Consider the following 12238-nt stretch of genomic DNA (forward strand, 5'->3'; position numbering starts at 1 on the left):
TTTTGAAACTAAGTATCGGGGTAGAACATTGTCTCCCTCTCCATCTTTCAGCCTTTTGGGACATTTTCTACCTATCCACTGCAAAGAATTAACCATGACTTCTCCCAGCATATAGACAAGTGGTTTCCTTAGCTACTTGGCAGTTAATGGAACCAGAAGGACCCAGGTGTTATTAATATGCTCCAAAGAAGCTCTGTTTCTTTCCTCCCTGAGATGTCCAAAATGGGTCCATCCTGGAGGAAAACTCTGTGGTCTTGGGTCACAAAGAGGGGATAAAGGGGGCTTTGTTTTAACATCAGACCAGAGTCATCCAATGCATTAAAAAAAGCAGAGGAGCTACTTTTAAATATTGTGTTACACCGTCTTAAAAACATGATATGCCATGTCTTCCATAATTTCCCTTTCAGTGTTGTTGTAAGAGTTACATGAGAAAAATGTCTAGTGCCAGCCCAGCACTGATACCTTTCTAGGTACATGACAGACAACTGCTAGGCTCATCAATCCGCAGTTCCCTGGGCCAGTGTGTGTGTCCTGCGTTCCTTAAGTAAATGCCACAGGTCACCTCCCTCTACAACCAACCCCCAGCCCCTGGTGCATACTAGTATAAACCACAGGTCACAGAGCTGTCCTTTCAATGTGCTCGTCACATGTAATATGGAGAAACCTCATGTGAAATAATATTAGATTGAAAAAGACAGCAACGTGTTACTAGTTATTACTGGAAAGTGGATTTGGGGGTAATTTTTATTCCTTTTATCTCTTTTGTTAAATTTGCTACAAAAGTTAGACATGAAAAAAATTTTCATGTGTTAATCCCATAGAAAGTTCTACTCCATCTCACTCTGTGTTTCTCCACTTCCTTCTCCCTGCCCCAGTGGTCCCTCGATGTTATTGCATCTATAGCTCAGCTAGGACTGATGCCAAAGCAGGAATTGAGAGGGATGCTCCAGAGACAGGGAGTGAAGGATTGAAGGTGGATTCCCTGGGTTTAAGGTGGATCCCCTGAGCCCACAAGCTCGGCCCTGTAGGTGTCACTTCCAGATTCTGGAGGCACTGCTTGAAACCAGATCCCTCCACGGACCAGAACTTCAACCCGAGGCACCCCTGATGGAGAAGCCACTGCCCTCATCCCAACCCTGGTCCTACCTCCTCTTGCTGCTCCCGGCTCCTCCTTAGAAAGTCAGGCCCCTCCCTCGGCCAGTGCCACGGTTGTGGATGAGGTGACAAGTTTCACAGGCTGAGCTTTTCTGGAATCAGCATGGTTTTTAACTTCCCAAGCTCACAGAAAGAACACTGCTGGAGACCAGTGGACTGGCCAGTGGGGGTCACTGCTGCCTCCAGCCTTGGCAATAAACTGCCCTGCAGAAGTGATCTCCAAAGTGACTGCCTGGTGCCTGAAGGTTTTATTCAGAATGCATTATCATAAACAGACCCAGGAGGCTTGGGTTAACTCAGCACAGGATTTCAGTCACTCCACCCAGAGCCTCATCTGGTCCCAGGAATCAGCCCCATTCTCTGGAAATCCAGAAGCCAGCTTGGCCAGCACCTCTGTCCACATCCAAGGACGGGGCCCTGGCTGGGCTATTCTTGGGACTTCCTGGGCCCTGCAGTGGAGGGTCATCTGGGATGAACAGCCTGCAGCTGCCCTGAACTCACAATCCTTCGAGAGCGAGCTGCTCTTCAGGAGGCAGGCTCAGGCAGGAACTGCACAAAGCTACGGGGCTTCTTTGCCAGGACTCCAAGAACAGGGCAGCAGAATTCCAGCCCTGATTGTTGCACAAACACATGGAAGAAAGCAACAGTGGCAGCAAGCCCCGTACTGGCACCACTTGTAGCTCTGCTTTCCCGTTCTGGACACGGGTGGGATTGTGGCCACTACAATGGTCATGCTGTTGCCCAGATAGAAACATTTTGGAGCATGAAAATGGGTGCTGTTGATAGTTATGCAGGACAGAGGGTGTTAACCATGAACATCACAGGAAAAGCAGGATGTGTGGTCCCTCTAGAAACCCCTGTTGCTAGGGTGGTCCCCTACCCTGTCCCAGAATGTGTGCTACTGAGGAAAGTCCACTCCCCAAATCAAGGCGCAGCTACACTCAACAAGCTCCCTGGCATCCCAGGAAAAGACAAATAGGAAACTAACACAGGAGCCACAGAAATATGGTCAGGGCCCTTATCTGTCTGGGTCATCATGCATCCCCTGGACCAAGAATAGTATTTGGCAAGTATTAGGTGCTCAGTAAAAATCCATTGAATGAATAGATGAATGCCTGATCAGTTTGTTGGTTTAATGTTTGTTTGTTTTTGTTTGTTGGTACTGGGGATCAAACTCAGGACCTTGCAGGCAGCAGCACCACTGAGTTAAATCCCTGGCCCCACCTGATCAGTTTTGAAAGCGGTCAGAACTCCTGAAAACCAGAGACCCTTGGAAGTCCTAGAAACACATAGAAGAGTTTGAGCTCTAAAATATTATTTAAAATCTAAGGCATTATATAGACAGCTATGTCTTTCTGCTCTGAAGCATTTATAAGTATGAAATATACAGATTGAACTCAAACCAAACTTCTATAAGCAACTGGCTGGGAGAAAATTATTGTGAAACCACTGCTGAACTTCAGAGAAGCTGGAACTGTTATTTCCTACAATATTTCCAGTGCAGACTTATTCAAAACTTTGTTGGCCAAAATTGGGACTGAATTGAGCAAATGCCTACTATACACATCAGGATCCCTTAAACCAAGTGCCCCACAGTGTTCAGTCAATGGCAGGAGAAAGCACAGCCTCAACAGTAACAGGATGGAGGAACAGGAAGGGCAGGCAGGGGCTCCTGGCCCAGCATGCTGGGCCCCACAGCAAGCATTCTAAGTAGGTCAATATTCAAGACCGCCACTCACTGCTTGGAGCAATGTGCTCCCTGCAGTCACTTTCCTGAGACTCCAAATAGGCTCTGAACAGTCACATCAGCTATGAGCTGACCACTCATGGCAGAAACAAGGAAGCAATCCCACCAACACCAGCACTGTAACAACTTTTCATGCCTAGCAGTCAAGAGACAATTTCCTCGTAGCAATGACAAACTTTTATTTAGAAAATAGAAGTCTATCACTTGAAGATTTCCAAAGAATCAAGCTCATTCTGGTCAGCCCACATGATGGCTGTTCAGAGGGACCCAAAAAAGTCACCATTATCCAGCAAGAAAGTCTTCATGGGGCCAGTAGAATCCTTCGTGCCATTCTTGGTCAATTCAGGAACTGCAATTTGGGCTCAGAAGTCATCCAAAAGAGCCAGGGCAGAACCACCCTTAACTCATACCCAGATGAAACAACTTCCGCAAAAAGGCTGGTCCTCCCCAGTATCCCCTGTGAGAAATAACACAGAAAAGTTACTTGGGCCAAAAGAAATGGGGTGACTTCGGCCAGCAGGATCTTGAAGGGAAGCCTGGATGCTCCGAGCAAGCCTAGCAGCACACAAAGTAAGATCTGTCAAGTGAGGAAGAGCCCACAGCAAGGGGAAGATAGCTGGCGTGGAGCCCTAGCCTGACGTTGTCTTCCTGTGGGCCCAGCCAGACATGCTGACTCAGTTCAGCAAACCTGCGTGATGCCCCTTCTACAGCAAACTGCTCTCTTCTCTGCTTTCACTTGCTCAAGGACTAACACAGGCCAGGTTTCTCAGCCTCGGCCCTACTGACAGTTTGGAACAGGTTGTTCATCATTATGAGGCCGTCCTGTGCACCACAGGATTTCAGCAGTGTCCCTGGATTCTGATCACTAGCTACCAGCAGCATCCATCTCTCTGCGACAACCACAGATGTCTCCAGATATTGCCAATGTCTCTGGGGGACAAAATCATCCTTAGCTGAAAACCATGAGTTTGGGAAAGTCAAAAGAGATCATCAATTTTTAGAACAAAGAGGGGGAAATAGTCATTTATATTACCCTATTTATTGAATGTCTCCTTTTACCTCTTTCTGTGTTATCTCACTGATCCTCATGTTATGAGGCAGACAAGGTTACTTTCATTTTGCAAATAAGAAACTTAAACACCGAGAGTTGAAGCAATTTGCCCTAGAACATAAGCTAATAGACGGCCCGAGCATGATTCAAACACAGGTAGAACACCGAAGTCTGCTCTTAATCACTTTTCTTTTTTTCCCAAGCATAATACTCTTTAAAAAGTAAAGTGGCAGATGAGAAAGTACTTGACATGTGAACACGATCAGTACTTAACCAGCAGCAAAAGAGGGCTAGAGCATAGAAGCAGAAGACTGGTTCACTGCCAATAATGCAGAAGGTAGGCTGCACCCCCTGTGAGAGGTGGATGGCTACCACCCACTGCCTCCCAGGGCAGCCCTTCTTCCCGATATGGTGGAGGGGTTGGAACCCCCCACCAAGGGCTGCCGTCACCATCATGAGAAATGGCACTGGGCCAGGGATTTAGCTCAATGGTTACAGCGCCTGCCTTGCAAGCGCAAGGTCCCGAGTTTGATCCCAGGTACCAAAAAAAAGAAAGAAAGAAATGGCACAGCAGGGTGGATGCCAGTAGCAAGTCCTGCTTTGGGTAGAAGCTGGAAGGCAACTTTGAAACCATCTCCTGGCACAAGGCGATGTGATACACTATCAGGTGTGGCCCCCACACCAGGACCTGGCGACACACCCACCTTAGCATGAAATTCCAATACAGGAAAGGCATCATGTCAGCTTTCATGAGATACATCGTAAGTCGCTCTTTGCCCTGGTCGAAGGGGAAGGTTTCCAGCGGCTGAGCTGTGTAGTCAAACTCGGCCAGAATCACACGGTTGTAGCCGGTCACCAGTGGACACGAAGTGTAGCCGTCATACTAAAATGCACATGGGACTGAGCTGGAAAGTAGCTTTTTTATGCGATTATATAGAAACTTTAGAATTTATTATGTGCTCTGGGTGGTTGCGATTTTTCATATACACATCCTAATTTGGGGGACAAATGTAAATTACGTAACAAATAATAGTACCAAAGGCAATACTTGAAGTGCCCATATTGGACAACGAATTAAGAAAGTGGCAAAATCATAGGAAACCACCAGATCCATACAGAATGTTATTGAGATAATGCTTCTTACAAGGCATACGAACCTTCTTTACTGGTGTTTGATTCTTCATAATCAGGGAAATTGTTCTATCAAGTATCCCTGACTGGGCAGCTATAAGAGAAATGGAAAAGTTAGAAAAAATATAAGCCCTGAGGTTTTTCATGAAAACTAATTTGCAAATAACTTTAACATATACAAGTTAGGAAGCCTTCCCCTTCTCTCTGGATTGTGAGTAGAACATGACTTCATACTCCATGAGGTTCTGACTACCAGGGATTCCCTCCATTCATCAAGGGCCCACACAGACCTCTCTGCAGGTCGGAACTGAAGCACCAGCTCCCTCCAACAGGGAGGCCCTGCCCACTCCTGCTCCTCCTCCTTGGATGCTGTCAACTTGGTCCGGGTGCCCAGTGTCCTGTGCTGCACCATGACACCCCCAGGTCCCTGTTGACACGCAGCCTTGATTGGTAGCCCAAGCAATAAGTGTGCAATAAGGCAGAATACTGGGTTTTCCTCTCCACCAGGCTTGCCTCGGCCGAGGATGGACTAGATAGATGTAGATATATAGCTACACACATCTAACTACATTGATCTCTCTCTTTATGTATGTGCACACACATATTTTTTTTCCAATGGAAAAAGGAGACTGCCTTTTTTATTATGAAAATGTTCAAACTATCTAGCTATTTTCATCTATCATATCACACATCTCACTTTATTTTCTGGAGATTTTCAGAGCTGACATCATACTGACTCACCCACAGATATTTCTGTGTATGTCTCTGATAGGTGGGGGATTTTTTTCACAAGTACAACAGCATTTTCACACCTAAAAACATTAGCAGTAATTCCTTAACATCATCTGATCTCAATCTGTGCTCCATTTTGAATAATAAACACTGGCCTTTGAAAGATAATGAGAAGTCTTATCCCTAGAGATAGAACACTGGCTTTACTTCTGAGGAAAGATGGGTTACTTTTATGTTGCAACACGCTCATTAAAGTGTAATCTTCTAAATCAGGGGTCAGAAGACTTTCTGCAAAGAAAAATTTTAGGTCTTGTGGGCCAAGAGGCAAAAACCAGAGATAGTAGAAGAAAAAGAAAATTTCCCCAAAAGTCTTATAGATAAAAATTCAAAATATAATATTTTTGTAATATAGGTCAACTGATTCTCACTAGAAGAATAATGGAATTTTTTTAAATTGAGCAAAAGAGTTAATGTCCCCTGTTATCAAATTGATTATAAATCCTCACCTGTAGAAACTATTCTTAGCCAACTGTACAAAAATAGATGACAGGCTACATTTGGCCCACAAACTGTAGTTTGCTCACACCCAACTCAAAAACGTAAGGAAGTTTTATTTTTTTCTAGAATGAGGAGATTCCAAAAGAAATGAGCAGTAAAGAACTCTGGTTAAAATTATTAAATAGCTGTTTCCATTGTGTGCAAAGCAACATCTCCCCAAATCGGGCTTTCATTTTGGAAAATTTTGTTCATCTTTGAGGCCATGAAGAGGCTGGAATCTGCTCTGAGACGACCTGAGGAGGCCCCTGCTGCAGGGTGTCAAGGCGGAGGGAGGAGGACAGGAGCTCCCCAGGAAGGGCCACAGTGATGAGGCCAGCCAGGCCCGGGGACCGGGACGTCACACTGTACAGCCAGGCCACAGGTGCACGTGTTCAGGCAAGTGTGAGCTGTAGTTTGTTCTTCTGGTAGAATGTCCTTCTATTGTGTCAAAGCCTTCATTGATTTTTGTTACATCCACATCCTGGTATTGGCTGCACTGTGGGTGCTCAGGGAGAACCCTGGGGCCGAAGGCAGCAGAGAAAGGGGTGATGATACCAGACTTGGCTCACAGTGGCAAAGTGGTCTGGGGGAGGCCGGGAGGGAGGTCACAAGGAGGGACATGTGGCCGGGTATCGGCATCGCCCAGAGACCCTCAGAGGATAGAGGAAGGCAGCCAATGAGAAAGGGGGATCTCCTGTTTACTCATTCAGGTCAAGAGTAGGTGGACATTCATGGGTCTGAGGAGAAAAAGAAGAGCTGTCATGCTTACTAAAATGGGTTGAAAGCAACCCCAATGTGAATCAAGAGTGGGCTTGGCAATAAATTCTGGGGAGCCATGTAATGGAACACAGGTCCTAAAACAGATGTGAAAATGGGGCACTCTGTGAGGCTGCGGAAAGCCGAAGCTGAGCGGATGAGGCAGGACTGGGAGCAAGACTTCTCACGTAAACTTTTGTTTAATCATAGCTAACATTATCTACCTGAAAGACTGAAATAAATGTTTGTTGGAAGTAGACTAAAGGTCAGGCAACCTGGACTCACATAACAGGTATTTTGCCACCATATAAATTCGCTGGGTTGACACTAGGTGAATGTAAATGCAAAGCATCGCCCCACAGACTACCTACAAATTAAAAAGAGGAAAGGTAATTTTGTCATGGAAGAAAACAGTGGACACCGTTTAACCCAGTGATGAATCTACTTCATCAAAGGCAAGACAAGCTCCTGCCATGCCAGCGGGAGCCCCATGGACTGCGATTCTTGCCACACTTAACCTGGACCTCTCAATGAGAAAACACCCAGGCACTGGGAAATCATGGGGTATTCTACAAGACAACCAGCCTGCACTCGTCAAAAATGCCAACATTGGCCTGGGGATTTAGCTCAGTGGTTCTGCCGCCTGCCTCGCAAGCACAAGGTCCCGAGTTCAATCCCTGGTACCAAAAAAAAAAAAAAATGCCAACATCATAACAGACTCATTCTAGATTAAAGAAGATTAAACAGACAGGACTGCCAGTTCAAGGTGTGGTTGCTGACCCCCTAGTGGATTTAAAGGATGGAAGGAGCTACCAAGGACATTTTTAGGAAAACTAGAGAAATCCAAACTGAACTGTATATGGAAAAATCTATTTTACAGTCTTGAATTCCTTGGACATAATACGATGTTCTATATGCAGGAAAATGTCCTTTCTCCTAGGACAGTGATGGCAAATATTTTAGAGACGAGCACTCAAACTGCAACCCCAAACCCACTTATTTATTGCAAAGTGCCGACAACTGCAGTTAAACCTGAATACTGATGTTTTAGTTTAGAAAAAACAATTCCTACATTAACATCTGTTGCCTTAAAAGAAAAACAAATAATGTGCGTGCCACAGGTTCACCATCACTGTCCTAGGAAATGCGGGTTAGAGTATTTAAGGTGAAATATCATGAAATATCTACACTACACAGAATGATACAGCAAATAACAACACACAGATATTAAGAACTGGATAATACCTGAAAGGTATGTGAGAATTCACTGGACTTTCTTTTACATTTTTCATAGATTTGAATTTTTGAAATTCAAAAGCCAAGTGAAAGTTATCCTTAACAATGACAAAGACACAGGCGGGGATTTAGCTCAGTGGTGCCGCGCCTGTCTCCCAAGTGCAAGGTCCGGAGTTCGATCCGGGTACCAAACAAAAAAACAAAAAAATAACAATGACAAAGACAGTCCAAGTGTTTCCTAGAAAGTCTTTCTTCCTGTTGAAACTGAGATAGTACTTACAGGTCCCTTGGGTGCTGCATTCACACACAGCAGCACCACACCCATCAACGGGAGGTCAAGGTTTCCTTCCCCTGGGCAGAGGACAGAATCGGAAGGGCAATTCTCCCACCACTGCTGGTGCGGACCGTGCAGGTGAGCAATTTAGCTTTCCATGCTGAGGCCTTAATCGTGTACCAATCGGGGCATGCTCCACTGTGTTTGTCTTAACAGAACAATTTTGTGGTCTGCAGGCTTTCACTGACTTGCATGTGTTTGCTGAGAAACTAACGGTTCCCTGGCTTTATGGAGTTTCAGGCAAGAGTGAAAGAGTCAGCTTGCTTGGCTGCCAGGGATGTGAGCGGGGTGGAATGAGGAGCCCAGAGATCTGGGACAGTGATTCCCTCTCCTGAATGTTTGCCCCTTGCCCCGCAAACAACCCCTCTGACCTAGAAAATCAGCTAAGAGCATACCATTCTGGGGCAAAGCTCTCCAAAAACACTTTCTGTCCCATACAGCGCTAGGCTCCTTGACAACTTATTTCTGCCTCAAGGTTAAGATCATGTTCATTCCACAAGTGTCTTCCATCTTTAAGCAGTTCTGTTGGCGCCAAGCTTTCTTGGGGAGACAGCAGCTGGGGAGGGAGACAGAGCCAGTCCTCCTACCTGCTGCAGCAGCAGTCTTGGATGTCGGGAGGTTGGTGCAGTCCCCAATCCCAAACACATTGGGGTACTTCTTGTGTTGCAGAGTTTCTTTATCCACATCCACCCAGCCAGCCGCATCAGCCACAGGACTCGTCTTGAGGACATCTGGAGAGCTCATTGGCGGTGTGACATGGAGCATGTCATACTACAAAAAAGGAGAGCACCCAACTTGCATCTTCTCAACAATGCTACAGCCCCACAAGCTCTCCCCAAGCATCCTTCCTCCAGATCCTGTGCTATGGCTACATGGAGAATCACACAGTCAGTGCATAACTGACCCACACCCTCTCCAAGATCTCACATGTTCCCATGCAAGGTAGTGACAAACTAAAAAACTGGCCCCTTGGTTGACATATTCTCCCCATACCTGGCCCAGGCAATCCCTCAGAAACAGATATGGGGGAACCCAAGATACTGGAGTACAGCTCACTAATATTCTGTAGTAATCCAATGATGTCTCTCTTCTTACTAAAATTAAGAGGGTGATATATTATGGCTCCACTCTCCCTGACCCTCAGGTGTCAGCCTGTGATACCTGATACTCTGGTTTTATTCTGGAAGGAGGTGCTCAGGGTCTCTGAAACTTGAAAAGGTCACATTAGGAGCTGATAAGTGAGCATTATTCCCAAAGATGTCTCAACTCTCAAAACACTTCAAGGAAAGTGTTAAATCACCAATGTAAGACGAAAAAGGATGAAAAGAAAATTAGCACTTTGGAGAAGGAGAGGAGTCTGATTCAGTACTAAGGTTATGACCAGGGCCCAGGGCAGAGATAAATTTCATTTTCCCAAACACTTGCAGCACGTCTACCTCTTCGTAACTGTGCATAGAGCCACCTGAAGACTTCTGATGGCACATTTAACTGTTTTGTTTGTCTATGTGGCATTCTTTCATGTTTCTTGTTCTTCTTTATTGAATTATTTTACAAATGCCATGTCGCAAGTTGAGTAAGCTAGCATGTCCACTGGCTCCCACGGGAGGCCCATGACACCATCACTGATGGCCCTGGGGATCGAAAGCTGACCTGTGTTGTACTCCAACTCTCAGAGAATTACAAGCTTAGTTAATCTTAAGGAAAGAGGACTGCTAACACTTGCTGCTCCACTCCACGATAATCTTGGGTAGCTCTTCAGACCCAGATGTATTAATGAACTTGGAGTCTAAACTCGTGCCTGTGAGACACCAGAAGAAATGGTCAAAACTACTATCCACAAGTTAGGAAGCCAAGTGTACACGCCTGCAGCCAACTTCAACTACCTTTTATACTTCGGTCCACACCCTCCTACAATCCCCGTCTGGTGGAGTCAGGGTGCTTGAATTTCACAAGTATGCATGAATTCCACATACCTTTCATGGAAGGAAATTTTTCACATAATCATAATAAAAGCATGGAGTCTTACTTGTACTAACAGCTTACACACACACACACAAAAATAAACACTAGAGCCTACTTTATAGCTTTATTAAAAATTAACATTATCACTTAGTTACAGCTTGCTCTTTATGCATTATTTATTCCCACAAACTTTACATGATAGTCCGGTTTGTATTCATTAACATAAATTAGCCATATATTAATGTTTATACACAGGATTGGTAGACTTGTGGGAATCCAGCTGCCTAGGCCCAGGATCTTCTGGGGAAAGCACAGAAATCTGTGGTTTTACAAAATCTGCTAGTGACCCGGACACATGCATTCCCTGGAGCACATTCTCAGACTCTCTGGCTTGAAGGAACTGGTTCATTCACATGGACCACATGTCACACCTTCCATTTGCTTATCCATAAAGAACTGTGTCAGACTAGAAAACCTCCAAAGTCCCTCCTAGTTCTAGGGCTCAGTGATGGAACACAGGTTTAGAATTTTTAAAACTGTGGGAAATCGGATCGGTTTCCCAAGCTCTCTACAAAGGATCCAAAATAATTAGCGTTGGGGTGCTTTGAATTCTGTGCATGGTTGTTCCCAATCCTGGCCCGATCATTAGAACATTAGGAGAATCTGAGTCATGAGCCACACCCAGACCAAGCGCTCATCTCTGCTAGGAGGCCCAGGTGTCAGCTCCATCTACAAGCTCCCCGGGTCACTCCAGCACCGCCAGCCTTGAAAGCCACCACTGGAAAACTCTTAGTGGACTTTTCAAAATTCCACTTGTAAGAGTGCAATTGAAGAACATCTGACCTGAAATTCTTTTATTCAAGGGGACACAAATATCTCCATTCTTTATAGACTTTGTAGCAGAACAATGACCGTTCCTGGGGCAAAGGCCCTCCCTGAACTTCAACTCCCCCAGGACAACTGAGAACCTCAGACAAATGACCAAGGAACAAAGTCAAGCTCCTTCACGCAAGCCCACACACTTTGCTCGTAAAACTCCTTCACTCACAGCCCACTCTCTTTTGCATTACGTAAAATTTAGCAAGTCTGGCTCTCTTGTTTTCCAGCCAATAAAAATGAGAAGCAACAATTCAAAAGAGCTGAATATGGAAGGACCTTCCAAAGTTACAACTCCCTGACAGCCAGGAAAACTGGAATGCTACAAAAATGATACCATAAAGACTAAAAAGCAGAGATCCTTTTATAAAATGATAACCACCCCTAAATGACCCAGCAGGCCCTGATAGCATACCCACAGGACAGCTGCTCAAAATGATAATTGTCCCCAATTGCACAAGAATTAACATCAAGAATGATCAAATTGGACTATATCAAATTAAAAGGTTTCTACACATCAAAGGGAACAAACAAAAGTGTGAAGAGACAACCTAGAGAATGGGAAAACATTTTGCCAGCTATTCCTTGGAGAGAAGGCTAACATCTAGAATTTATGAAGAACTCAAAAAAATTAGACCCCTCCAAAACAAAAGATCCAATCAAAAAACAGGCAAGTGAAATGAATAGACACCTCACAGAAGAAGTACAAATGGCCAATAAA

General features: G+C 45.0%; 1 protein-coding gene across 2 annotated transcripts in view; it reads right to left on the reverse strand.

The window, feature by feature from the left end:
* Window positions 1-3056: 3056 nt before the first annotated feature.
* Sqor (sulfide quinone oxidoreductase) overlaps window positions 3057-12238 on the reverse strand; it is a 49355-nt gene continuing 40173 nt past the window's right edge. For both annotated transcript variants that reach the window (XM_004835467.4, XM_087181216.1), the window contains exons 7-10: window positions 9267-9450; window positions 5111-5178; window positions 4658-4836; window positions 3057-3359 (exon numbers count right to left, since the gene is read on the reverse strand). In XM_004835467.4, coding sequence (XP_004835524.2) covers window positions 3302-3359; window positions 4658-4836; window positions 5111-5178; window positions 9267-9450 — 489 coding nt within the window. In that variant the 3' untranslated portion in view covers window positions 3057-3301. The remainder of the gene's footprint in view (window positions 3360-4657; window positions 4837-5110; window positions 5179-9266; window positions 9451-12238) is intronic.

Source organism: Heterocephalus glaber, unplaced genomic scaffold, assembly GCF_053883595.1.
Source record: "Heterocephalus glaber isolate CG9 unplaced genomic scaffold, H.glaber_assembly_v1.0 deba00000122, whole genome shotgun sequence".
NCBI lineage: Eukaryota > Metazoa > Chordata > Mammalia > Rodentia > Bathyergidae > Heterocephalus > Heterocephalus glaber.